This window comes from Lemur catta, chromosome 6 (genome assembly GCF_020740605.2).
Source record: "Lemur catta isolate mLemCat1 chromosome 6, mLemCat1.pri, whole genome shotgun sequence".
NCBI classification, from domain to species: Eukaryota; Metazoa; Chordata; class Mammalia; order Primates; family Lemuridae; genus Lemur; species Lemur catta.
The window spans coordinates 92,802,350-92,826,824 of record NC_059133.1 but is presented as its reverse complement, the minus strand read 5'-3'; the positions used below and the strand labels follow the sequence as shown (position 1 = coordinate 92,826,824).

The following is a 24,475-nucleotide window of genomic DNA, read 5'->3' as shown; positions in this document are numbered from 1 at the left end:
TGGAAATAAGGCCACCATGGTGACCTTGACCAGTGGTGAGGCAAGAAGGAGAGGAGAGGAGTGACTCACTGTGTGCCTTCCCTGTATGTTACCAGCTTGATTTCTCAGGATGCGTTGGACCCTATTTTAGTCTCCGGAATTTGTCATCATCCAGTGCTATTTTCCCTATTACGCAGAAAGGAAGAGGGTTTGGGGCAGGCCTCTGTTTCCATGGAGACTGTGACGCTGCCCCTGAAGGGGCTATTTGGAATGGGGGCAGGCGTAGGAGGCTAGAGGAGGCTTCGGATGTGACTCCCGGAGCCCCTCGTGTTAGGGCCTTTCCCTTTCCTGGGCTTGGGAACACTAGCCAGCCCCATTTTAGAGGGGAAACTGTGGCTCAGAGAGGCAGGGAATCCACTTGGGTCACAATGTGCCCCCAGGGAAGAGCCACGATGAGCTGAGCCCAGGATCTCGCGCCCTCGGCTTTCCCCCAGAGCCCTGGAAGCCCTTCTGAGCTCCATTCTCTGAGCTAGCTGTCAGACGAATCCCAGCGTCCGTGACCCTTTGGAGCGCTCCCAGAGCCGACTCTCCAAGACTTCCCCTTTAAGGCGCTCTTTCCCTTTAAGACTCACGGCTCCTCCCGTCACTCCGTGTCGCAGTCTTAAGGCCCCGCCCCTTCAGACAGCTTCCGCCGGGCCTCGACTGCCGCGGGGCGGTCGCGGCCCCTTTAAGCCTGAGCCCCGCCCCCTGAGTCCCCGCTCCCCCCTCTCCGCTGCCCCGCCCCTCCCTCTCCCCTCCCCCTCCGGCCCGCACCTGGTGCCCCGGCGGGTCGTGTAGCGCGGCGCTGGGCGGTGAGCGCAGGACCCCGAAGGGGCACGAGGATACGTCCCCGGTCTCCCCTTGCCCTTGCGGTGGCCCCGCGGGTCCCGGGGGCGGGGCTGGAGCGGCCACCAGGGTGGGGTGGGGGAGACGGGGTGGTCGGGAGAGCTGGAGGGCTGGCTGGGACCCGGCTGAGGGGGGGAGGGGCTCAGGTGATTTTAGGGGAGGGAATGGCCCCCGCGGTGCTCGCCGCTGGGTGCGGATGCGGGAGACTGGCTTTCCAGGCAGCCGGCGTGCCCACTCCCCCTTGCCGCCGGCGCCCGGGTCCAGCCCGGTTGTTGAAGCGTCCCCCTGTAGCCCTCTGGGGTCCAGGCCCCTTTGTGGGGGGCAGCTGCTGGCCCGTCCCGCCCCGGCACTGCAGTCGTGGAGGCCGGTGGAGAGGCCCAGGCTGAAAGTGGTGGTCTTTGAGGCGGGTGGCAGGAGACAGTACCAACCCTCCTCGGACTCCGTCAGAGGCGGGCGCCACAGCAAAAGGCAGAGGTGGACGATGTTCAGTTGCCGGTCACCTGGCCCTTGTGGGACAGACGTCCGTCTACCTCTCCCAGACACAGCCTGAGTTGTAGGTTGGGGAAGAGTCCGGCTTTGGGACCTCGGTTCCAAACCTCCTCTGTCCATCAGAGAGCTGGCGATCACCATGGCAATGCGGGAGCTGGTGGAGGCTGAATGCGGGGGTGCCAACCCGCTCATGAAGCTGGCCGGGCACTTCACCCAGGACAAGGCCCTTCGGCAGGAGGGATTGAGGCCTGGCCCCTGGCCCCCGGGAACCCCAGCTTCTGAAGCGGTGAGTGTTCTAGAGGTGGAAAGACCAAGTGGTGGTCTGGGATGGCGGGTGCTTTTGTACAAGTTGGGGTAACTGCTTTCTCTATTGTTTTGCAAATAGCAGTAGTTACCATTTAGTGAGTGTTTAGTAAACACTGTGCTAAGCACTATGCACCTTTAAATAGATAAAGGCAGCCATTTTATAGATGAAGAAACTGAGGCCTAGAGGTTTGTGACTCGCCCGAGGTCATATAAATGATAGAGCTGGAATTTGACTCTACCATGTTTGGCTTGTGTGTCTTCATCACTGTACCATATTGCCTCCCTGTCTTTCTGTCTTAGGTGTCCAAGCCTTTGGGAGTAGCTTCTGAAGATGAGGTAAATATATCAGTCTCTTTTCTGTCCCATTTTTCTCTTGCCCATTGTGTTTTTACCTTTAAACTTAGTTCACCCATATTTCAGTATTTGGACTTTCCTGACCAAATGATATTTGCCTGGTTGTTATTTTGTGTCTTCTTCGTGTTTCCAAATTGATGGAAAGAAACTTTCTCCTTCTTTATGTGTTTCCAGTTTCTGTATTTTCCTTACTGTGTATCTGACATTAGTATCCCCATCCAGTAGGTCCTGTCTCTTGCTGGGGCCTCCTGACCACATGGATTCATTTCACCATCTCTCTTCTGACAGTTGGTGGCTGAATTCCTGCAGGATCAGAATGTACCACTCGTATCCCGTGCCCCTCAGACTTTCAAGATGGATGACCTCCTGGCAGAGATGCAAGAGATTGAACAGTCAAACTTCCGCCAGGCTCCCCAGAGAGGTGAGTCCAGAATCAGGTGGGAGGGAAGACCACTATTTTCTGAGTAGGCAGAGCCAACAAAGTTCCATTGGATGCTGCTGGCATTGGGGAACTGAGATGCAGAAGGAGATGAAAGGAACAGAGTGTTTTCATGTGCATTCAGGGTTCTTTAGGCATGATGGCATATGTATTTTTCTTCTTCCTTAGTTCTCTTTCTTTCTCTTTTAAGCCCCTGGTGTGGCAGACTTGGCCTTGTCTGAGAACTGGGCCCAGGAGTTCCTTGCAGCTGGAGATGCTGTGGATGTAACTCAGGATTATAATGAGACTGACTGGTCCCAAGAATTCATCTCTGAAGTTACAGGTGAGGTTTATAGTGGGAAAATGATGTCCCATAATGGCTTTTATGGGACAGAGTTCTATACTATTCCCCTATTCATTTGAGGAAATTGAGTGATTTTGGCTGTTTATCACTTTTCTGGCCTCAAGACTCATTTGTGTAGGGCACTGAACTTGAATTTCCTTTAAGTGATAACAGAGAACGAAACTTATATTAAATAGAGTGCTGGATTTGAGCTGGATAAGAGATTTTGTGTATATAGAGAGAACATGAGCAATTAGATCTACTTCTTTGTTATCTGGAACTTTATTTTTTTGCTGAGGCTGGTTTTGAACTCCTGACCTTGAGTGATCCTCCCACCTCAGCCTCCCAGAGTGTTGGGATTACAGGCGTGAGCCACCATGCCCAGCCTTATCTGGAACTTTGTCACTGTAGTTTGGTGGAAGGTATCTACAGATTGGATGGATGGCAGTGTTGTCCTGGAAAAAAGAAGTATTCACCATGGCACCTGGAATTCTGGCATTAAGTCATCTTGAACAGAATTGGGGCTTTGGACAGTGTGATTGTGGAGTTCAAGGGCCTGGAATATATGGTTTGGAGGGCAAAGACCATACCATAATAATAATAAAAATTGATAATGGCCATGTTCTAGGCTTTATGCTAAGTGCTTTGAATGAATTATCTATTTAATTCCCATGAGAATCCTAGAGGTAGTTACTATTTTTAGCGTTATAGATAAGAAAATTGAGGCTTAGAGGTTAAGTAACTTGCTCAAGGTAACACAGCTTTTGTAAGTGGTGGAGTTGGGATTTGATTCCAACCCCATGGGCTTAAATGTTATGTTAAACTGCCAGGCCTGCAACTTATACTCTTTCATGTTTTGCTACAGACTTCAGGGTCTTAGCCTAATTTTTCCTCTCTGAGAACATCTGCTGCTCCCTATATCCCTTGGGGTTGATTCTTTTTGCCAGAAGCGTATCTGAAGGGCAGTCTCTTCAGCTTTCCTCTTCCTGATTGCTGTCAAAAGTTAGCCTTTTACCAATTTAAGAAATCAAGAACAACAGAGATGCAAATGGAGAAAGTTATAAGGATTCTGGACTCTTCAGGGAGTCATATCCTCATAATTCTTGAATTTTTCTGAGATGATTAATGGGATCTAATTGGTTTCTCCCCACATTGTTTTTATTCTCCTAAAGATGGCTTCCTCCACGCATGAGAAAAACCCCAAAATCTAAGAACTAAAACTCACTTTTAATAAAAGCTATTGCTCTCTTTTATCATGTCTCTCTTTCCCAACCATAATTTGGAGTTAAAGTAGAACAGTAGGTACTCTTGGTTTCATTAATAGCACTATGCCCTTCATATTCTTAAACTCATTAGATCTTCATAGTAACACTTAAAAAGTGGGTATTTGCCCCCATTTTATAGATGTGGAAACTGAGATTTGGAAAGGTTAAATACTTTGTGCAAAATCATCAATATAGAGATGATACTCAAAGTTGTGTGTCTGACTCTAGTCTCCGTGGCTATAACTATTACACTAAAATTGAGAATCTTCTTTGTGGAATTGCCTCAAGTTAAAATCTGAGCTGTAGCAAAGACCCTCTACTAGACAGAAACTCAGTTTTTTGTACAAACTGTAGACTTAAGTGCTGTCTCTTATCACAGAAAGATTTTTGCTGTAATGTGTGGGCATTAGTCATTTTTGATAACTCAGAAAAGAAATCATTACTCTTATGAGCATTGAGATGGATGAGATTTTTGTTCCAATTACCTGAATTGTTTGCAGCCAGTAAAACCTTCCTAACCTGTAAATGAAAAATGACTTTAGAAAAACATATTGGGCCCATCTCACCTGTTAAATGCTCTTTGGAGATCTCTTCGATTTTGTACGTTCTTTTGGAACTTTTTGTGTTTCACAGAGGCAAGAGACATGGAACCTGAGAAGGGAAGTTGAGCTGTTTGAAGTCTGCTTCATAAAAATGTCCTATAACAGCAGTATATTGCTTTGTATGTAGTAGGCTTCAGTTTTGAGTGAATGAATGGAGAACTGGGAGAAAAAGCTAAAGGAAGTTGATTTTCTAATAATTCATTTTTAATTAAAGCATTTGTGGCTGATATTACTATATCAATTATATAGGTTAACTATGGCTTTATAGGTAAGTAGATTGTGATATGAGAAGGTTGTACCCTTTGATTTCTTATTATTTTTAAATCTTCATTGTTGAGTCTAGAATCAAGTTTAAAAGGAAATTTGAAGCTCAGTTTTTTAAATTTTAACTTTTTGTTTGGAAATAATTATAGTTTCATTGGCAGTTGTAAGAAAATGTACAGGAGGGTTCTGTGTACTCTTTACTCAGTTTCCCCCTATGGTAACATTTTGCATAACTGTTAGTTACGTACGGTATCAAAATCAGGGAATTGCTGTTGGTATACTCCACAGAATTTATTAGATTTCACCAACTGTATATGCCCTTATTTGTGTGTGTGTGTAGTTTTATGTAATTTTATTAAATGTATAGATTTGTGTAAGCACCAACACAATTAGGTTATAGAACTGTTTTATCACCATGAAGCTCATTTTCCAGTCTACCATGTTTTGTGATGGAATTTCCCCTCCTCCCCCAATCCTAAATCTTCTGGGCCAGATAATTCTCAATCTTGTGCTTGCTCAGATCTGGAGATAGAACACACCTGTCAGGGTTCTTGAATTGAGACGGCCTCAGTTGATGTGGTATGAAACTCATATAATCATTGGTAGAGATGAATCTTTGCTTTCATAGGAAAAGCAGCAGACAGCAGTAGCAGAAGATGATTGGCAGCAGATCTCCCCTAGATGTCTGAGCAAGAGGCTTTGGATTAAAAGGAATAATGATTTCATTGTGATGTTTTTCTGCTTTTGGTATGCATTTGTCATGAGCAGACAACAATGATAGTTTTTTGTTACTATTTGCTTTGGTCTTCACAGCAGTCACTGTGACTTTAGCTATAATACTATCATCTCTGCTTTACAGATAAGGAAATGGAAACATAGAACATTGAGTAACTTGTTTGCAGATGCACAGTGAATAAGTGATGGAGTTGGGATTTGATTGTGGGTAGGCTGACTCTAAAACCTACATTCCTTTCCACAGTGCTGTTTAGCAAACACAGAAACTTTTGGGGATAAGGGTAGGAAGTTCTGAATTTTTGATTTTTTAGCTTGGAGTAGATGTACCTAGGTGGATTGAGTGCACAATAAGAAATTATATGAGGCAAGCATTCTGATTTGGATATTTGGTATCTAGGTTGTACCGACTACTAATCTTCATGACCTAGGGCAGTTCCAGCCTCTCCTTAGGCCTTAGTTGCTTCAATTTCACATGTATCCAAATGGATCTGAGGATCTGATTTTTTATAGGAATTTCTCAAAAAAAAGATTGTGAAGGGCAAGTATTATTCCTTTGGTTCTTTTGGTTTATTTGACTCCTTTGTTGGAACAGGTTCCCAATGTCAGAAAATTCTTTGTCTTGTGCTTAATATATGTCCAAATGCCAAATTATAGGTATTTGAGGATGACTTTTCTCAGCTCTGGGCATTTTTTCTAAGCTGCTTCATGTCTGTTGTACAGTCCAAGTGCTTTATACTTTTTTGGTTGCTTCTTGTCCTTGAGAGGAGCATTTCATAGAAATGTTCCTGTGAATTCGAGGAGCACTTGTGGCCGGAATATGCTTTCGCAAAACACTCTAGTTGAGAGTAAGGAGTGACTGGAGAGGAAGGAGGAGAGGGATTAGCTGTTTTTTTTTTTTTGAGACAGAGTCTTGCTTTGTTGCCCGGGGTAGAGTGAGTGCCATGGCGTCAGCCTAGCTCACAGCAACCTCAAACTCCTGGGCTTAAGCTATCCTACTGCCTCAGCTTCCCGAGTAGCTGGGACTACAGGCATGCGCCACCATGCCCGGCTAATTTTTTCTATATATATTTTAGTTGGTCAGATAATTTCTTTCTATTTTTAGTAGAGACAGGGTCTCGCTCTTGCTCAGGCTGGTCTCGAACTCCTGACCTTGAGCGATCCACCCACCTTGGCCTCCCAGAGTGCTAGGATTACAGGCGTGAGCCACCATGCCCGGCCAGGACTAGCTGTTTTTCAACAGAATGGAACTAGGGAACGGGAGGTGTTATAAAGTGCATTGAAGTGTTAAGCATCTCCTTTTCTGTCTCTACGCTTGAGCCAACAGTCTAGTTGGGGCAAAGGAAAGAAAAATGTTTTCTGTAAGAACTAGTGAATAGAGTCTGGATATAATTGTTGAGAGTCCTTGAAATTAAGAGATGGATCTATGATCAAAAAATAATTGTCAACCGTATTTTTTATTATATTACTTATTATTTATAATTTGATGTGTTCTGAGAGTCTTGATCCTTTGTTTTTCAGATTTTGAGATCACTTTGTTGAAAATATTCAGGCAAAGTCTCAGTTAAAATGGAATAAAAAAGTTTTGTTATACATTAATACTGAGGTGATAAATCTGCCTTCTCACTGTTAAAAGGAGTGACAGTCAGATCTTGGAATTAGGGACAGAGATTGGCTGACCATTCTAGTATCTGATTGGTAAAGCTATGGATGATGAGCAGAAGGAAAGAACAATGTATGCTCATGCCTTCTCTTTGTTTCTTCATTCTTTAGGGCCCCTGATCTGTCTCCTTGCTTTTTTTCTGGCCCGGGGATAGTACAGGGCAAGGTCCTGGAGGTTGAGAAAGAGTTCATCATGCTCATTGAGATGTTTATTCTCATGTCGCAACAGTGCCCTTTGTCACAAGAGCTTCTGAAAACAGTTTCTAGAATTAGACTGACCAACAGAGCTACTTATTAAAGCTAATCAAAAGTGAGAAGAGTCAGAATAGTATTACCTTCAGGGTGGAGAGCATGAAGGAGCCTGTGCTGTATCTCCATCTGGGGTGTGGTTTTGGGAGTGTATTCATATGTTGAAATTAATTGAGCTTTATACTTAAATTTGGTACACATTATATACTCTCTTGTTTGTAAATTATATACATCTCAATTAAACAATGAAAAAGCCAAACATCAATTGTGAAGAGTGGACCCATGTATCTTTAATTCTAGCCTAGCATTTGACTTCTCAGATTCTCTTGGTAGGCATATTAAGAGGAAATGAGGCTCCTTTTGCTGGGATGGTGTGAACTCCAGGAAGAGGGGGAATGGACCAGAGGTTTGATTAAGGAACAGGAGTTCTTCTGTTCACCCTTCACCCACAGGCTTCCTGCAGTACTTCTGAGGAAGGTGGAAGCCCTAGTGCTTACTGTTTCTTATTGAAGTCTCTAGTCTAGTACTTCAAGACAAAGAATTTTGGTTTTTAATCCTTTCCTGAGCCTCCTTATTTGGTCTCCTGTTCTCAACTCTTGATAAACTTCCACCCCAGGCCCCTTGGGAATGGGTTGAATGTTGCAGATGATGTTGGACGTTTAGTAGTAGTTTCTCTTGACCTGAGGTCTCTGAGGGAGTTGGCAGGGTTTTTTCTTCTTTAGGTTGGTTAAGAGGATCAGTTGAGTATATGTATTACTTTCCCTGATCCCACACTGAACCCTGTGTGATTTCCCCAACTCTCTGCCCCTTGCAGACCCATTGTCTGTATCTCCTGCCCGCTGGGCTGAAGAGTATCTGGAACAGTCTGAGGAGAAGCTGTGGTTGGGAGAGCCTGAGGGAACAGCTGCCACTGATCGCTGGTAAGTCCAGCCACCTCTTTCTGGATTCCTGTGAAAGGAATGTTGGACAGTTTTCCTGCCTCCCCCAACCTCCTCCATCTACAGCAGTGGTCCCCAACCTTTTTGGCTCCAGGGACCGTTTAGAAGACAGTTTTTCCCTGGACCAGGGAGAGGAGGGATGGTTTCAGGATGATTCAAGCACATTACATTTATTATGTACTTTATTTCTATTATTATTACATTGTGATATATAATGAAATAATCATACAACTCACCATGGCTTGGGGACCCCTGATCTGTAGTCTCAGACCAACTTGCAGTCTCCTCATTTTCTACTTTGTTTTCTAAGATTTCCACTTATATTTTTACCCCTATGAATTTATGTTTCAAATATAGTCAAGAATCAAGCTGGGCACGGTGGTGGGTGCCTATAGTCCCAGCTACTCAGGAGGCTGAGTTGGGAGGATTGCTTGAGCCCAGGAGTTCAAGTCCAGCCTGGGCAATATAGCAAGACCCCTATCTCTTAAAAACACACACACGCACACACACACATAAACACACACATATGCATATACATATATATAGTCAAGAATCCTAACTATCCTACCAGTTCATACTTTACCTTAGGTACCCTGTTCCTTTTTTAATTTTGAGTTTGCTACTATCTATTCCTTCTCTCTGCAAAGATATGTTTGGAAAATGGAAAGGTAAAAGGATGTAATTAGTACTTTCACACTCCTGCCCAAATGTCCTTCTTTAATGTAAATTGGAATTTCTAGGATCACAGCAAAAGAATGGAGTAGTGTTACCTTCTCTTTTCCCTGTACTTGCTATGGGCCAGGAGTAGGGAATAGTACAGGGAATGGGGTGGCAGACTGATACGTAAAATCAGTTTGTTCTTAACCTGTTCCAGGTATGATGAGTATCATCCTGAGGAGGATCTGCAGCACACAGCCAGTGACTTTGTGGCCAAGGTGGATGACCCCAAACTGGCTAATTCTGAGGTGAGCCACATTCCTCTGCTGCTTTGCCCAGCAGAGCTGATCTTGGAAAGTAAGAGTCTTTCTTCTCTTACTCCAGTTTAGTTTAAACAGAAAGAGAAGAGATCCTAGGTCTGTTCCTTCCTGCCTAGAGAAAAGAGACTTAGGATCCAGCCTCTTCCTTCCAATATTCATTCCCTCATTTCCTTACCTATTAACCCTTTCTCCTTTCTGGTGCCTTCTCAAATCTTTAGAGCCAGAAATCCCTTTCTTTTTGCTGTGTACTTTTTTCAGTCTTTAGCATATCTTGTCTACAGCTAGAGGTGGTCAGGGGGAGGGGTGAGCTCAGGGTCCTCTTGGGCATGGTTGAGAGTGCACACCTGGAAGTCCTCTCCCAAGTGGCCTGTGTATGTCTCTGTGCCCCAGTTCCTGAAATTCGTGCGGCAGATTGGCGAGGGGCAGGTGTCCCTGGAGTCCGGTGCAGGGTCGGGCCGAGCTCAGGCAGAACAGTGGGCAGCAGAGTTTATACAGCAGCAGGTAGGACATGATCACCTCCCAGTCCCATTTCAGAGCCAGCTCATGCCCCAGGCCTTGTGTTCAGTGTTCAGAGGCCCCAGATGGGAAAGAAAAGCTGTCAGCTTTTCTTGGTAGTATCCAGGTCCTGAGTGGGTGGGAAAGAGATTCTGAGAATGTTTTTCTCAGAAGCGTCCAGGTTGGTGGTGTTTAGTGGGTTTTTTTAAATCTGTGTCTAGAGCGTGGGAAGTTGGTGGCAGTGGTACTGACCATCCTTCTTTGTCACAGGGTACCTCAGATGCCTGGGTTGACCAGTTCACAAGACCAGTAAACACATCTGCCCTTGATATGGAGTTCGAACGAGCCAAGTCAGCTATAGAGGTGAGAGCAGATAGTGCAGGAGCAGACATCCCAAAAGAAAATACACCTTGAAGTGAGTAGGTGTATTAACATCAGAAATGATGAACATTGTGTTTCATAGGGACCTGGATCATCTGTGCCAGAAATTACCTGGGGATGGGGTTGGTGCTTTCCAAAAATGCAGATTTCTCAGCAATACCCAGACTACTAAATCAGAATCTGGGATAGGGCGCCGCATTTAAAATCTGTTTAGAAGATTTTTTTGTTTTTGAGACAGGGTCTTGCTCTGTTACCTGGGCTAGAGTGTAGTAGCATCATTATAGCTCACTGCAACAAACTCCCGGGCTCAAGCGATCCTCCTGCCTCAGCTTCCCGAGAAGTTGGGATTACAGGCATGTGCCACCATGCCCAGCTAATTTTTCTGTTTTTTTGTAGAGACAGGGTCTCACTATGTTGCTCAGGCTGATCTTGCACTCCTGGCCTAAAGTGATTCTCCTGCCTTGGCCTCCAAAAATGCTAGGATTACAGTTATGAGTCAGCCTTTCTTAGACACATTGAAATTCAAGACCTGCTGCCTTAGGGAATCCATCCCAGTGGAGCTGAGGGTGGGGTGGTCATGACGGATCTGCTTTTTCTATCTGCCTTTCCTTCCTTACAGTCTGATGTCGATTTCTGGGACAAGTTGCAGGCAGAGTTGGAGGAGATGGCAAAACGGGATGCTGAGGCTCACCCCTGGCTTTCGGACTACGATGACCTCACGTCTGCTTCCTATGATAAGGTAAGAACTCCTAGTTTTTCAGGTTCCAGAGTTTCCTTCTTTAATGGCTATTCTTTAATCCTGAATTTGAAGGGTGCTCACTTTTAAGTGACTATTTTCTTGAGCCCCTTTTCTGTGAAAAGAAGTCTGAATCATTCCCTTGCACTTACTCTTCCTTCAGTAATTGAGTGTATACTTCATTCTGGGGATGTAGAGGTTAATAAGACTACCTTTGTTAAATAACAACTATCTAGTGACATAACACCTACATGGAGTTTTGCACATGATACATTAAGAGAACAAAGACGTAACTCCGCTTTGGAGGTTAGATTGGGAACATTTTGGAAGAGAGTGGTAGTTGATAGACTATCCCTTTGCCTCCACACCTTAGTATCTCTTTACTTTTTTAACTCATAAATTCATTTTCATTTTAAGTTCTAATCTCTTCTCGTAGGGATTAGCCACCTGCCCTAGTTTAGGATTTTCAAAGAATTATATTAAATAACTTAAATATTAGGAAAATTTCCCAGTAGTCATTGATGAAAAATGATTGAATTTTGCATGTAGCATGTGCTGTTGACTTAGAAGCATATGTCACTTCAGGGATCTCACTGTTTTTTTTTTTTTTTGAGACAGAGTCTCACTCTGTTGCCCAGGCTAGAGTGCTGTGGCCTCAGCCTAGCTCACACAGCAACCTCAAACTCCTGGGCTCAAGCAAGCCTCCTGCCTCAGCCTCCTGAGTAACTGGGACTACAGGCATGTGCCACATGCTCGACTAATTTTTTCTATATATATTTTTAGTTGTCCATATAATTTCTTTTTATTTTTTTAGTAGAGACGGAGTCTCGCTTTTGCTCAGGCTGGTCTCGAACTCCTGACCTCAAGCGATACTCCTGCCTTGGCCTCCCAGAGTGCTAGGATTATAGGCGTGAGCCACCACGCCTGGCCCAGCCTCACTGTTTTTTTTTAAAAAACAAATCTATTTGTGGGTTGTAGGGCATTTGGGGATGTGCTTAATAATTGAGTTGCTGAGTTGACGCATGAGGGGGAAGGGAAAGAATTATTTGGTTTTGAAAAGAGGCCAAACAAGAACCAGTGAGGTGAGTAGTGATGTTTTTTTCTTAGCTCGTCTGTGGTTGGGAAAGGATTCTGGGGCTAGAACCAGGGCCTGAGATGCAAAGATGGTGCTGGAGATGGATCTTGACATTATGAGGGAGCTGTGCAAAGATAGGGGAGAATGAGGTTCAGGATCACTTAAAATAGACGAGGGTTTGAAAGCTAGTGGAAAACTTAGTGCTAGGAAAAACATGATTTTGCTTATTATTCCAGTTTATTCTGTTTTTTTCTGAGAACTATCCTGTGTGATAAAAGAGAAGAGAGCTTACTTCTTGGGACCTTGCCCTATCCATTGCCATAATATGGATTCCTTCTACAGAACTTTGATAAGGAAGAACTGAAGAACATATCTATAGATAACACTTTTATTGTTTTGTATTAACAATTTGGTAAGTTGCATAGGCCCCATCAACTTATAAATGGCAAGTTACACATTTTAGATAAAAATGGCCTTGCTTTTGATAAATGTAGACATAGGGCTAATTTCATGTGAGCAGCATTTCCTTTTAGCATGTATTACTCAATTATGACATTCTGGGCAGAATACTTTATTAATTAAAAACTTAAAAATACTACGTTTTTAGATTCTTGAACCCTATTTGATATTATTGATACCTTGGGATATTGCAAAATTGGGATTAGAAACATTGCATTAAGTTTCCACAAAAAATACCATTCAGATTTTATCTCACTTTAAGTTAAGTAATACTGAATTGTATGTCAATAATACTTCTTAAAAAATGTGAATCTGACTCTTGATGGTCAGATAAATTCATGGGTATCTTTGAATGTACTATTTTTTTTTTATTGATAGTCCTTAAATTTTCAGAGGCAACTTAACACCTATCTATAGCTCTAACAGATATTATATACTGTTACCATAAAAGAGAAGTTTCTGTCATGGGGCAGGCTCTTTGTGGTGATACTATTTCTGCAGTTTGAGCCCATGAGATTTTGTAACAGACCAGACAATGGATCAGACATAATGATTGGCTTGGGTTAGACTTTTCAGGATGCAGTGGTGACGCCAAGCTTATCCTGCATTCTGTGGATTGTTGAGGGTCCTCCAGAGTACTCTTTTTCCATCTGTGCAAATATTCTAATTTTGAAAAATTCCTCATTGATAAGCAGTTGATGAGGCCTCAAGGAGCATAGATAGCATGTACAAGAGGAAACCCAGAGAACCCTCTGGTTGCAAGATGATGACATTGAGTTGTTCCTTTGTCTAATGAAGACACATGAAGAGCATTCACATCACTCCTGGCTATCACATACAGCCATTTTTTTTAAAAAAATATTTTATTATTTTTTTTGTAGAGACCTTGTCTTACTCTGTTGCCCAGGCTGGTCTTGAACTCCTTGCCTGAAGCTATCCTTCTGCCTCTGCTTCCCAAAGTGCTAGGATTACAGGAATGAGCCACCACGTCCGGCCCAGGCCATTATATTTTGAAGTATCCAGAGCAATGAGGATAATATCTATTTATAGATAGTATTTTAAACTTTTTTTGGTAAGGCTTTGGTGAATTTTCTCATTTGATGCCCTCAATAGATATGAGAGGCAGGGATTGCTTTCGTTAGGAAATTGTGTTATGGATGACAATAATCTCTGTTTTCTATAGGGTGGCTTCAAACACATAATGATAATGGACAGTAGTTGATTTGAATGCAGAAGGTCTTATTTTATAGAACTCTAATAGTCTAGGGCAGGGGTCAGCAAACTGTGGTCTGGAATAAATCTGTCTGCCACCTGTTTTTGTATGGCCCACTAGCTGAGAATGGTTTTAACATTTTTAAATGGTTGAACAAAATCAAAAGAAGAGTAGTATTTTGTGACATGTGAAAAGTACATAAAATTCAAATTTTAGTGTCCGTAAATAAAGTTTTGTTGGAACACAGTCATGCTCGTTCATTTACGTATTGTGTTTGGCTGCCCTCACACTACAGTGGCAGAGTTAAGTAGTTGCAGCAGACCTGCAAAGCCTAAAATATTTATTATCTGGCCCTTTATAGAAAAAGTTTGCTGATCCCCGGACTAGGGTCATTTTCTGCCTTCTGAGTTTTTATATTGTACAGAGATGTCCCAAGAACTTATCAGTTTTCAATATGAATATACTTTTTATACATTTATTTCAAATCTATTTCCTATAATGTATCTCTTCTTATTTCTTAAATAAAATTGTAATTATTTAATTTTCATTTGTGACAAACACTTTGCATCTGATGACTTGCAATGTTTAGAACTTTGCTGGTAAGATTTAAGTGTTTCTGATTCTTCACTATTTTCACAATAATAATGAAAAAAGGTCTCTTATCTCTGTTATGTACAGTTTCATTCTCATTTTCTGTTAATTGCATTTAGAAAGGCCCTGCCTGGTATTTTGCATCTTGTTTTTTCTCTGGTATTTTGTTTTGTGATGGTAACTATTTACTCCCCAAAAAGGAACATTTTACTTGCTTGTCCCAAGTCATACAGCTTTCTAGTGACTTTCCTCTTACCTTATTTCTTCCCTGCTTAATACAATACCGGAACATGTGTTATTTAGTCAATGTGTGCTATGACCCAGTGAGCTGGGTAACAGTTGCATTTGAGTGGCAGGATAAGCTTGTCTTAGGAAGTTTTTATAGGCCTCCATTTCCACATCCTTGACTTTTTACCACTGGACAGAGCATGCTTCTTAACAGGATCTGCTTATCGTAATGAGATAAACTCTCCTTAGCATTTCCTTTATACATTATTACCTTTTTGAAGGATAACCAGAAATACATTTTGAATAGCTAAGGAGAGTTACAATAAGCAGATTCTGTTAAGAAGCATGGTCTGTCCAGTGGTAAGAAGTCAAGGATATGGAAATGGAGGCCTATGAAAACTTCCTAAAATAAGCTTATTCTCCGCATGAATGAGTGTGTAGACTTGCCTGGCTTTCCAGTTATTGTGAGCAGGAGAGGGCAGCATGAGCCTCATACCAAATGATTTTACTGGAGTCATAGATGATCTTTATAATATGGGGAATTTGCCAGGATATAATTCAGGTTCCTGTTTGGAGACCTTCGGCTTCTCTACCTCTAGCTTGGTTGTCGTCCTTTCATCCCTGCTGCTCTGTGATGGGACTCTCTCAGATGATTTCTCACATGCTTCCCTTGTAGGGGTACCAGTTTGAGGAAGAGAACCCCTTGCGTGATCACCCTCAGCCTTTCGAAGAAGGGCTGCGGCGGCTTCAGGAAGGGGACCTGCCAAACGCTGTGCTGCTTTTTGAGGCGGCTGTGCAGCAGGATCCTAAGCACATGGAAGTGAGTGGCTCATTTTTCTGATTTCACACTAGAGACTGTTTCCTCTAGTTTGCGGGAGGCCCCAAAGAGAGAGGCAAAGATGGGTTAGGGCCTGAGGGATGGCCGAGGGTAGGGGCTTGAGAGTGAGATGGTGAGTGGGGGAAGCCAGGGGAAGAGAGAATGGAAGGTGAATACAGGGGTAATGGAATCTGTCAACTTCCCTCTAGGCTTGGCAGTATCTGGGTACCACCCAGGCAGAGAACGAGCAAGAACTATTAGCCATCAGTGCATTGCGGAGGTGAGTACACTGAAAGGTGGGAGTGAGGTGGTTCCCAGGCTTCACAAATAACCTTTAGAATGATAGAAGCCCATCCCGCATCCTTGTCTTTTTTCTGGGCACTAACAAGAGTGTTTTTTCATGATGAACCTTTGAGGTTTGGAGTGAGTTAGAGATAACTGGTTCCATTCTTTAATCAGCTTTTGATTTTATTTGTGGGACCCTGGTTGGTTCATTGCCCGCTAAAACTTTCTCCTTCTCAGGTCTGTAACTTTATTATTAACTTGCATATCAGAGGACTCCTCTGTATATTAACTCGAGGAAGGTGGGCAGGTGAGGCCATCGTGATTCAGCATTTCAAATCTTGGCTTGGATCTCAGGGTGCTGAGTGTGCTAGTGTCATTGCGGATACCAAGTCTGCTGATCCTTGTCCAAACAGGTGTCTGGAGCTAAAGCCAGATAATCGGACAGCACTGATGGCATTGGCTGTAAGCTTCACCAACGAGTCCCTGCAGCGACAGGCCTGTGAAACCCTGCGAGACTGGCTGCGCTACACACCGGCCTATGCCCATCTGGTGGCGCCTGCTGAGGAAGGGGCTGGTGGGGCAGGGCTGGGCCCCAGCAAACGTATCCTGGGGTCTCTGTTGTCTGAGTGAGTGTGAGGGCTTCCAGGGGTGAGGAATTACGGTAGCCTGAGTTAGTAGGAGGGTGACCTTGGTTTTGGAAGTTTGAATAGATTGGAACTCAAGGGTCCTGAGAGTGGGATCATCTTAAAGCAGGTCTGAATTCTGTGGTGCAGTGCTGTGATGAAATACAAAAACTGGTTTCTAAATTGGAATTTGAGGGTAGAAGGGATGGCTGATGGCGAATAGAGTGACAGATCTTGGGGATATGATTGGCCAATTAAGGAATTATTTGGGGGGCAGGTAGAAATACAGACATATCCATCTATCTACTTTTTTTTTGTATTTTTTTTCTCCTTGTCCAGCTCCCTGTTTCTTGAAGTGAAAGAACTCTTCTTGGCAGCTGTGCGCCTGGATCCTACATCCATCGACCCTGATGTGCAGTGTGGCTTGGGGGTCCTTTTCAACCTGAGTGGGGAGTATGATAAGGCTGTGGACTGTTTCACAGCTGCCCTCAGCGTTCGTCCCAATGTGAGCCCCAGGGGAGGAATGGAAATGGGACATGGTTCGGTACTTTACTGAAGAATCATTTTTTGGGACTTTAAGAGTCATGGGATATTTAATTACATTGTTCCATGTACTGACTGCCTTGGGAGGACTGGGAAAAGAGGGTGGGAGTCCAGGGTCGTTGGGACACACGGAGTCTGCATAGGGTGAGAGGGGTTCCATTGTGGCCACACAATGAACTGTTGAGAATGGAATGGGGAGTAACATGTTAGCTAGACAGAGCAGTGAAGCAGGGGTAGGGATGGGCAGAGTTTGATCTGAGCCTGGCTCATGTTTCCACCCCTTTTGCATCTGTCTCCCAGGACTATTTGCTATGGAATAAGCTAGGGGCCACCTTGGCCAATGGGAACCAGAGTGAAGAAGCAGTAGCTGCATACCGCCGGGCCCTTGAGCTACAGCCTGGCTATATCCGGTCCCGTTATAACCTGGGCATCAGCTGTATCAACCTTGGGGCTCACCGGTGAGAGTATCTGTTGAGAAATGAATGAATGAACTTCTCCTTGCCTTTGGCCCTAGTTCCTCATTCTCTGAGCCTGTCATTTGGCTAACTGGTCCCAGCTTTCTCTCTCCGCATGCCAGCTAACCTACCTCCTTCCATTGTTGTTCTGCTCACCAGCTCTCCTTCTTCCTCTTCCTTATAGGGAGGCTGTTGAACACTTTCTGGAGGCCCTGAACATGCAGAGGAAAAGCCGGGGCCCTCGGGGTGAAGGGGGCGCCATGTCAGAGAACATCTGGAGCACCCTGCGTTTGGCATTGTCCATGTTAGGCCAGAGTGATTCCTATGGAGCAGCTGATGCCCGGGATCTGCCCACCCTCCTAACTATGTTTGGCCTGCCCCAGTGACAGTGGGATGGGCTGCCCTGTGAGTGTCTGTCTGGAGGGGTCCCTGCTCTGGACATGACTCCCTCTCCCCAAATGTGCCTACCAAGGGGGTGGGCTGATGACCATAAGCGGTACGGCCTTTCAGGAGCTGCCTCAGTGTAGGGGTGGGTAGTCCATGTTTTAGTTCCTACATCATTGTGGGAAAACGAGCTGTGTTGTCTCTAAGTCCCTTGGTGATTCAAGGGCTCTACATCCAGCTACAGATCTCTCTGCTCATCATGCCCTTTCTTGGTGCTGCTTTTGGGTAGGACCCAACAATATAGGGTAACTATTGTCATCAGCTGCCATTTCTGATAGGGTCTACCACATTTGTAATGTCTGTCCTTTCCCCTACTTTTACTGGTAATTGGTAATAATCCAGCTTCCCTGGGCAGTTGTATGTAAGAGATTCTTCTGCTGTGTACCTGCATCAGTGACTGTCTGGGATGGGATGTGTCAGGAGTTGGCCTGTTTGGCTGAAATATTGATTTGGCTCAGCAGAGCTGAATTTCAGGAGGGATGCTCATAGTTCTATCATTCTTGGCCCTCTTAGCTGTGAGCTCTGATTCCCTGTGAGTACAATGCTGATGCAGTAATGCTAGTAAGATCATAGTCGTCCTCAGGAGCTGCCAGGGTCAATTGCTGCAGAGAGTGTTTGGTGTGGGGTGAGGAAGACTCATTGGTGAAATAAGCCTGGGGGGACTAGCTGGGGTCAGATCAAGGGCTCTGTGCTGGGTCCTTTGGTGGGAGGGCAGAGCAAGTGGGAAGAGGGCTGTGGCAAGTGCAGCAATCCCTCCTGTTAGAAAGACCTGTGAGTAGGAATTGAGCTAAATCTTCTCGAATAAGTTGGTTCAGAAATTGCAGTCTTGCCAAATTTCTAGCAGAGTTCAGTGTTACTATAAGCCTTTGCTGTACTTCTTGAAATGTTTCTAGGGGAGAGTGTTGAAAAATCTTCTTCCCCAATAATACCTACACAAGGTGAAGATTGAGTGAAGATGATGAGGAGGGAGCAGCTTGGATTCTTCTCACCTGTCCCCTGCACGGGGAGATACAGTGACCCCCAGAAATGACTGCCAAGCCTCTTGCCTTGTCTGGAGTAGCTAACGATCAGAGAGATGTTTTTTTAAACTACCATGGTCCCAAGGTTCCATCCTGAAATTTATTTTTCTTTGTATGAATATGTGTAAATGATTTAAAAATAAAACTGTAAAATATTTGTATGAAGAATAAATGGAACTGATGTGGGCATGAATTTTGCTGCTGGTTGTGAAGCTGGGGTGGAAGGAGGAGGGTTGGTGTTTGGAGGACTGGTTTTTCACTTTTTATCTTTCAAATTCTCATTGGTATATTGGTTACCCATTCGTCTATCTAGTAATTGTTGAGCACCCAATGTCTGCTAGGTACTACGGGTAGGATGGACAAGGCCCCTGTGTTTGTAGAGCTTCTGGATTGGAAGGAGACACAGAAGCCTAACAGTCATGACTGTTTACACGTGTGTACAACTACAAAGTACACAGTGCTATGTAATCATTAGGTTGTTTTGTACTATGAATTACTTGGGAGAATTTTGATAGTTTTGCAATGCATAGGGTAGCTAAAGGTTTTCATCGGGCTCTGTCTGGTTTTTATCAGGAACTGTATCAAGAGCCATATCAATATGGGTATCCTGAGGAAGAATTTTAAAATATAATTAAATACTTACATTTGGAGATAGGTGTCCATGGCCACATTAGAAATAGAAAAAAAGTCTTTTTTTTTTTTTAGTGGTCTCCAAAAGCTATAAAAACAAAAAATGTCTAAAATAGAACTGGTGCAGTAAATATCCAGACAGTGAAATAGTTACTGTGTTTATAAAACAATTCCCAATGACAATAAATGCTAACAATATAATGAGGAAAAAAAAGGTTAGCAAATTATTTACAGATTCTCTTAAGAAAAAAATTCATTGAAAAAGCATAGAGAAATGCCCCAGTATATTAAATGTGTGAAGATTATGAGGGATTCTCCCCCTGCTTTGTCATATTTCTCTGTAATTCCCAAGTTTTTTCAGTGTGCGTGTAATACTTTTCTAAACAAAAAAAGCGCCATGCGGGGGCAGGAGGCAGCAGCGGCATCTGTCGCCGCCTGAGTGGTCACAGGGCGCTGGTGTCCTGCACTCTGAAGGGTGGGGAGTGAGCTGGGCAGGCAGGGGCAGCAATTCCCTGCATGGATGCAGGAAGGAAGAAAGTCAGCTGCATAAATGGCTTAAGAATTGAGCTAATCCCTGGTGTAAGCCAAGTCTTCAGGTTTGTCTACTTCACCTGCTTTTGGTAGCATGAAAGTGTCTAAGAGGGTGCTTTTCTTGCATGGTCAGTGCCAGGTACATCTTTTGAACCCAAATCAAATTTGGCCAATATTACTGAGCCCCTACCATGTGCCAAGCACAATTCTAGGCCCCAGGGCTGCCATTCACAAGGCCGACAAAGTCCCTGCTCGCACAGCTTACACACCCGCTGGAGAGGAGACAGTGCGCAAGTAAATCAATCAGTTACAAGTTCAATGAAGAAATCAAAATGGCACGATGCACTAGAGAGTGGAGGGGTGGGTTGGTGGGGGCAACGTCAGGGTGGTCAGGAAAGGCCTTTCTGGCGAGGGGACCTGCGGGACTGAGCGGAGGCGGCCACTGGGAGTTCTGGTGGAAGAGTGGTTGGGCCTGGGGAGGAAAGGCAAAGGCTCCAGTCTGAGAAGAGTGTGCATTCCAACAGGAAAAGGGCAGGAGTAGTCGCAGACCCCGAGGCTCGCCCGTCCCATCTCCCTCCCCTCCTCCCTCACAGCCAAGCGTCTGCAGGGAGTGGGCCAGGCTCACTGCCATCCCATTCACATCTCTTCCCACTGTGCTGTTTTCTGCACTAACCACCCTGCTGAAACTGCTTTGCTGAGGTCACCAATGACTTCACATTGCTAAAGCCAATTTATTTCTGATCTTACTTGACCTTACCTTGGCATTTGATCCTGAGGTAGCTCTGCCGTACATGGTTGTGCACTGCATAATTCTGTGCCATATGCCGTAATTCTGCATGTAGTCCATATGATGGAGCTCCGCAGTGTTGTGCAGTGCACAATCTGTATGGCGGTACTCAGTGGCCCTGCACTAAATGAAGCAGAAACTTCTCAGTCTCCTTTATGTGTCTCTATCTGCTCCTTAAATGTTGATGTTGCTCAGGGCTCTGTTCTTGTCTTGCTTCCCTTGCTTTAGAGGATCCCTTAGTGGCCTCATCCACACCTGTGGCTGTAACTACCATTTAAATGCTGATGACAGTCTGGCCTCCATCTCCACCCCGGGCCTTAGATACATGGCACAGTTGCTATGTCCCGTCCCCTCCCCTTGGAGGTTCCCCAGCACCTTCAACTCAGCAGGAATTTCCTTCTAAAAATCTCATTTTGTGCAATCTTGCAGACGTATGAGGAGAAAGCAGTGAGTGGATATGGACGCCCCCTCACGTTCCCGTAACAGTTCCTCAGTCTCCCGGTTCTGCAGGGCCCGCCTCCCCAGCAAAGTGCACAAAGGCCCTCTGGTCTCTGCACCTCTGTTATTACTTTTGTTCGGAGGTTCATCATTCCTGGATTACTTGATAGCTTCTTGTTTCTCATTTCATTCACTCTCAATTCCTCATCACTGAAACGATTGTTCTTAGACATGACATGCATGCTGTCTCTCACCTCTAACTTCTCACAGTTGTGCGTGACGTGTAGAAGTTTAATCAATACCTGTTGAATGAGCTGAATGCATACTGGAAATGTGCGTTGAAGAATCAGGAAATGGAAAAGGAGCTGATGCATGTGTGTGTTTATTCTCTCCTAGTTGGAGAAGATAAATAGGAATTCTTTGTCATTGTGTGCCTTCCTCCCCCAAGGGTAAGTGCCCTGAGACAAAAGTACAGGATGGGCACTTTTTGGGAGGGCTCTGCCAAAGGAGAGCCCATGTAAGGGCACACTGTCCTTCAGAACAAAGCCATGGAATAAGCCAGAAACCCGGTCCAACCACTGGAAGGGAGAACACGTCTCTGGAGAGGGACTTGCGCAGGGAGGAGGTGTGTGTCCTGCACAGAGACTCCGCTGAGCCAGGGCTCAGGGGTCAGCCGTTACGTGGCAGTGGGAAGGAGCGCACTGCAAGGGCGCTGTGGATCTGGAGGGTAGGACTGTGCAGCTTGGCAATGGAACTTCTGAGTACTGAGTGAGGGCACCGTGATGCTGGTGTCAGGAGACAGCAGCATGAGGAGACAGTGACAGAGGGTGGGACCGCCGTGGGTATGACTGATCAGTGACCGCCTTGAACACCACTGGCATTGCGGAGGCCGCAGACGTCTGGATGAGCTGCTCTCTGGTGCCTGGGAGCTGCACCTCTTTTGTTCCTGCTTTCATTTGCACAGGCTGGAACGAGGAGAGTATTGGAGCAGAACTCAGCTATGGCCATGGCCAGCTGACAAGAGAATCAGAAGAGAACTTCAGCAATCCCTTCCCCGCCTCACGGAAATTCTCAAGAAAATGCCAGTAGAGCATAAAAGGACTTCCTAGAACGAATAAACATGATTTTCTAATTAAAAGTGCAATAAGTAAACAGAAAAGAAGGACGACCATTGCTAAGAACCAAATTCATTGTCTGAAAAATCAAAAGTATAAAAATATAAAAAAATGAAAAATTATGAAGGAAAAACCAAGGGGTTAGGAGGAAAGACCTAGGCAACCTAATGTACAAAACAATAGAAATTCCAAAGGAGAACAAATGAGTAAGTAAATGAAATGAAAAACAGAAAATGCTCATGAGCCATGGCTTGATTGAAAAGCTGTACTGAATCCTATACAAGACTAACTGGAAAAACTGGGCTCCCTCCTGTCAGCTGGGGTGACAGCATTTGGAATAGCAGAGGCTATGTGGAGTCCCTTAACCCCCAGAGCAAGTGGACAGTTACCATGGCAGACGGTGAGGTTGGTGTAGGAGCAAGCGGGCCCTGACCCAGACGAAACTGTTGTGACAGTGAATAAGCCATGGCGTGAAGGCATCGCAAAAGGCTGATGTCAGCCACTGCAATGGAATGTCAGGATCCCTTGCCCAGGTTCAAGATCTGAGCCAGCTATTGATTGAAGAGGAGGTTAGGTCCCTTTGGAAAAGAATCCTATGATACCATACACAAGTATATTCATTGAATATTCCAAATCCTCTCCAAAGGGACCTAACTAGAGTAGGGCCATGTACTAGAGTAACCATATGCCAGGAAAAGGAGAATACCCAAATCTTCAGGAGATCTAAAATGCCATTATGTAGGTCTGTCCTAGGAACACTAGAAAAATAAAATGCCATTATGACCTTGCTTGTTACAGAAGGGTGTGAATGGTAGCCAGGAAGTAAATGGAGTCCTGGCCGAGTCCCCATGGTGGGTCTGATGTGGTCATTTCTTTCAACATTTAGCCTTGTGACTGATACAACAAGTCATTATTACTAAAAGTGTCAGCCCCCTTCAGTTTCCCAGACTGGAAACCCTAGTTCCCAACCCTCTCTCACTCCCATATCACATCAGTTACTAAATTGTAACTAAACGTCTTTTATTCATTGTTTAAAATTATTCATTATGTAACATTTGATACAGACCAAGAATACATTTAACTTAACATGTAACTTATAAAGCACAAAAATGAGATCAATTGTTTTCAACTTCACGAGAATGTTATCAATAAACATTGAAACCCTGCTCCCCTCTGTTTTATCTCCTTGCCATTTTCTCAGAAGTAACCAGTATCCTGCATTTTACAAAATACTTTTATCACACATGTATACTTCCCTAAACAATAGGGTGTTTGTTTTTGAGTTTTCTAAAAATGGCATCATTCTGTTGTGGATTCCTGGGATTTGCTTTTATTCATTTAACTTTATATTTCAAAGAATCTTTCATATTTTAGTGTACAGCTACACTTCACAAATACACCACAAATTATTTGTTCGTCCTTCTGTTGATTCACATTTAGGTTGTTTTCACTTTTGGTTATAGTGAACAAGACATTGCTATGAATATTCTTGCAACTGTCTCCTGGTGCACATGTGCAAGAGATTTTTGGTTAGATGTCAAGGAGTAGAATTGTTGGGTAGAGTATATACCAATTGTTGTGAATGTTTAATTTATTAGGTAATGCTGAATTGTTTCTAGAGTGAGTGTGCCAATTCCTTCCCCATCATCAGTGTGTAAGAATTCCCATTGTTCTATATCACTCCCACATTTAGTACTATTGGACTTCAACTTGTTCTCTAACTTGGAATTGTTAGACTTATTAATTTTTCCATTCTAGTGACTTTAAAATTGTATTTCATTGTGATTTTTAGTTGGCAGTTCTCTGATTAATAAGGAAATTGCACATCCTTTCATGTTTATTTTTTTATTTTATTTTATTTTTTTTGAGACAGAGTCTCGCTTTGTTGCCTGGGCTAGAGTGAGTGGCGCGGCGTCAGCCTAGCTCACAGCAACCTCAAACTCCTGGGCTTAAGCGATCCTACTGCCTCAGCCTCCCGAGTAGCTGGGACTACAGGCATGCGCCGCCATGTCCAGCTAATTTTTTCTATACATATTTTTAGTTGGCCAGATAATTTTTTTCCATTTTTAGTAGAGACGGGGTCTCGCTCTTGCTCAGGCTGGTCTCGAACTCCTGACCTCGAGCGATCCACCTGCCTTGGCCTCCCA

At 44.2% G+C, this 24,475-nt stretch overlaps 1 protein-coding gene across 4 annotated transcripts; it reads left to right on the top strand.

The window, feature by feature from the left end:
* Positions 1-639: 639 nt before the first annotated feature.
* PEX5 (peroxisomal biogenesis factor 5) lies at positions 640-19,020 on the top strand. 4 transcript variants are annotated; one of them, XM_045554419.1, is made up of 16 exons: positions 640-830; positions 1,477-1,639; positions 1,960-1,995; positions 2,302-2,434; positions 2,643-2,774; positions 8,363-8,468; positions 9,361-9,451; positions 9,854-9,964; positions 10,229-10,321; positions 10,983-11,078; positions 15,318-15,461; positions 15,668-15,738; positions 16,157-16,369; positions 16,706-16,871; positions 17,210-17,367; positions 17,549-19,020. In XM_045554419.1, exons 2-16 carry the CDS (start codon positions 1,493-1,495, stop codon positions 17,748-17,750), a joined length of 1,899 nt encoding a protein of 632 aa, XP_045410375.1. In that variant the 5' UTR covers positions 640-830; positions 1,477-1,492; the 3' UTR covers positions 17,751-19,020. The 4 variants fall into 4 exon arrangements, with proteins under 4 accessions (XP_045410375.1, XP_045410374.1, XP_045410377.1 ...); XM_045554418.1 differs by having other exon boundaries at positions 10,959-11,078; XM_045554421.1 differs by lacking the exon at positions 9,854-9,964.
* The last annotated feature ends 5,455 nt before the right edge of the window (positions 19,021-24,475 follow it).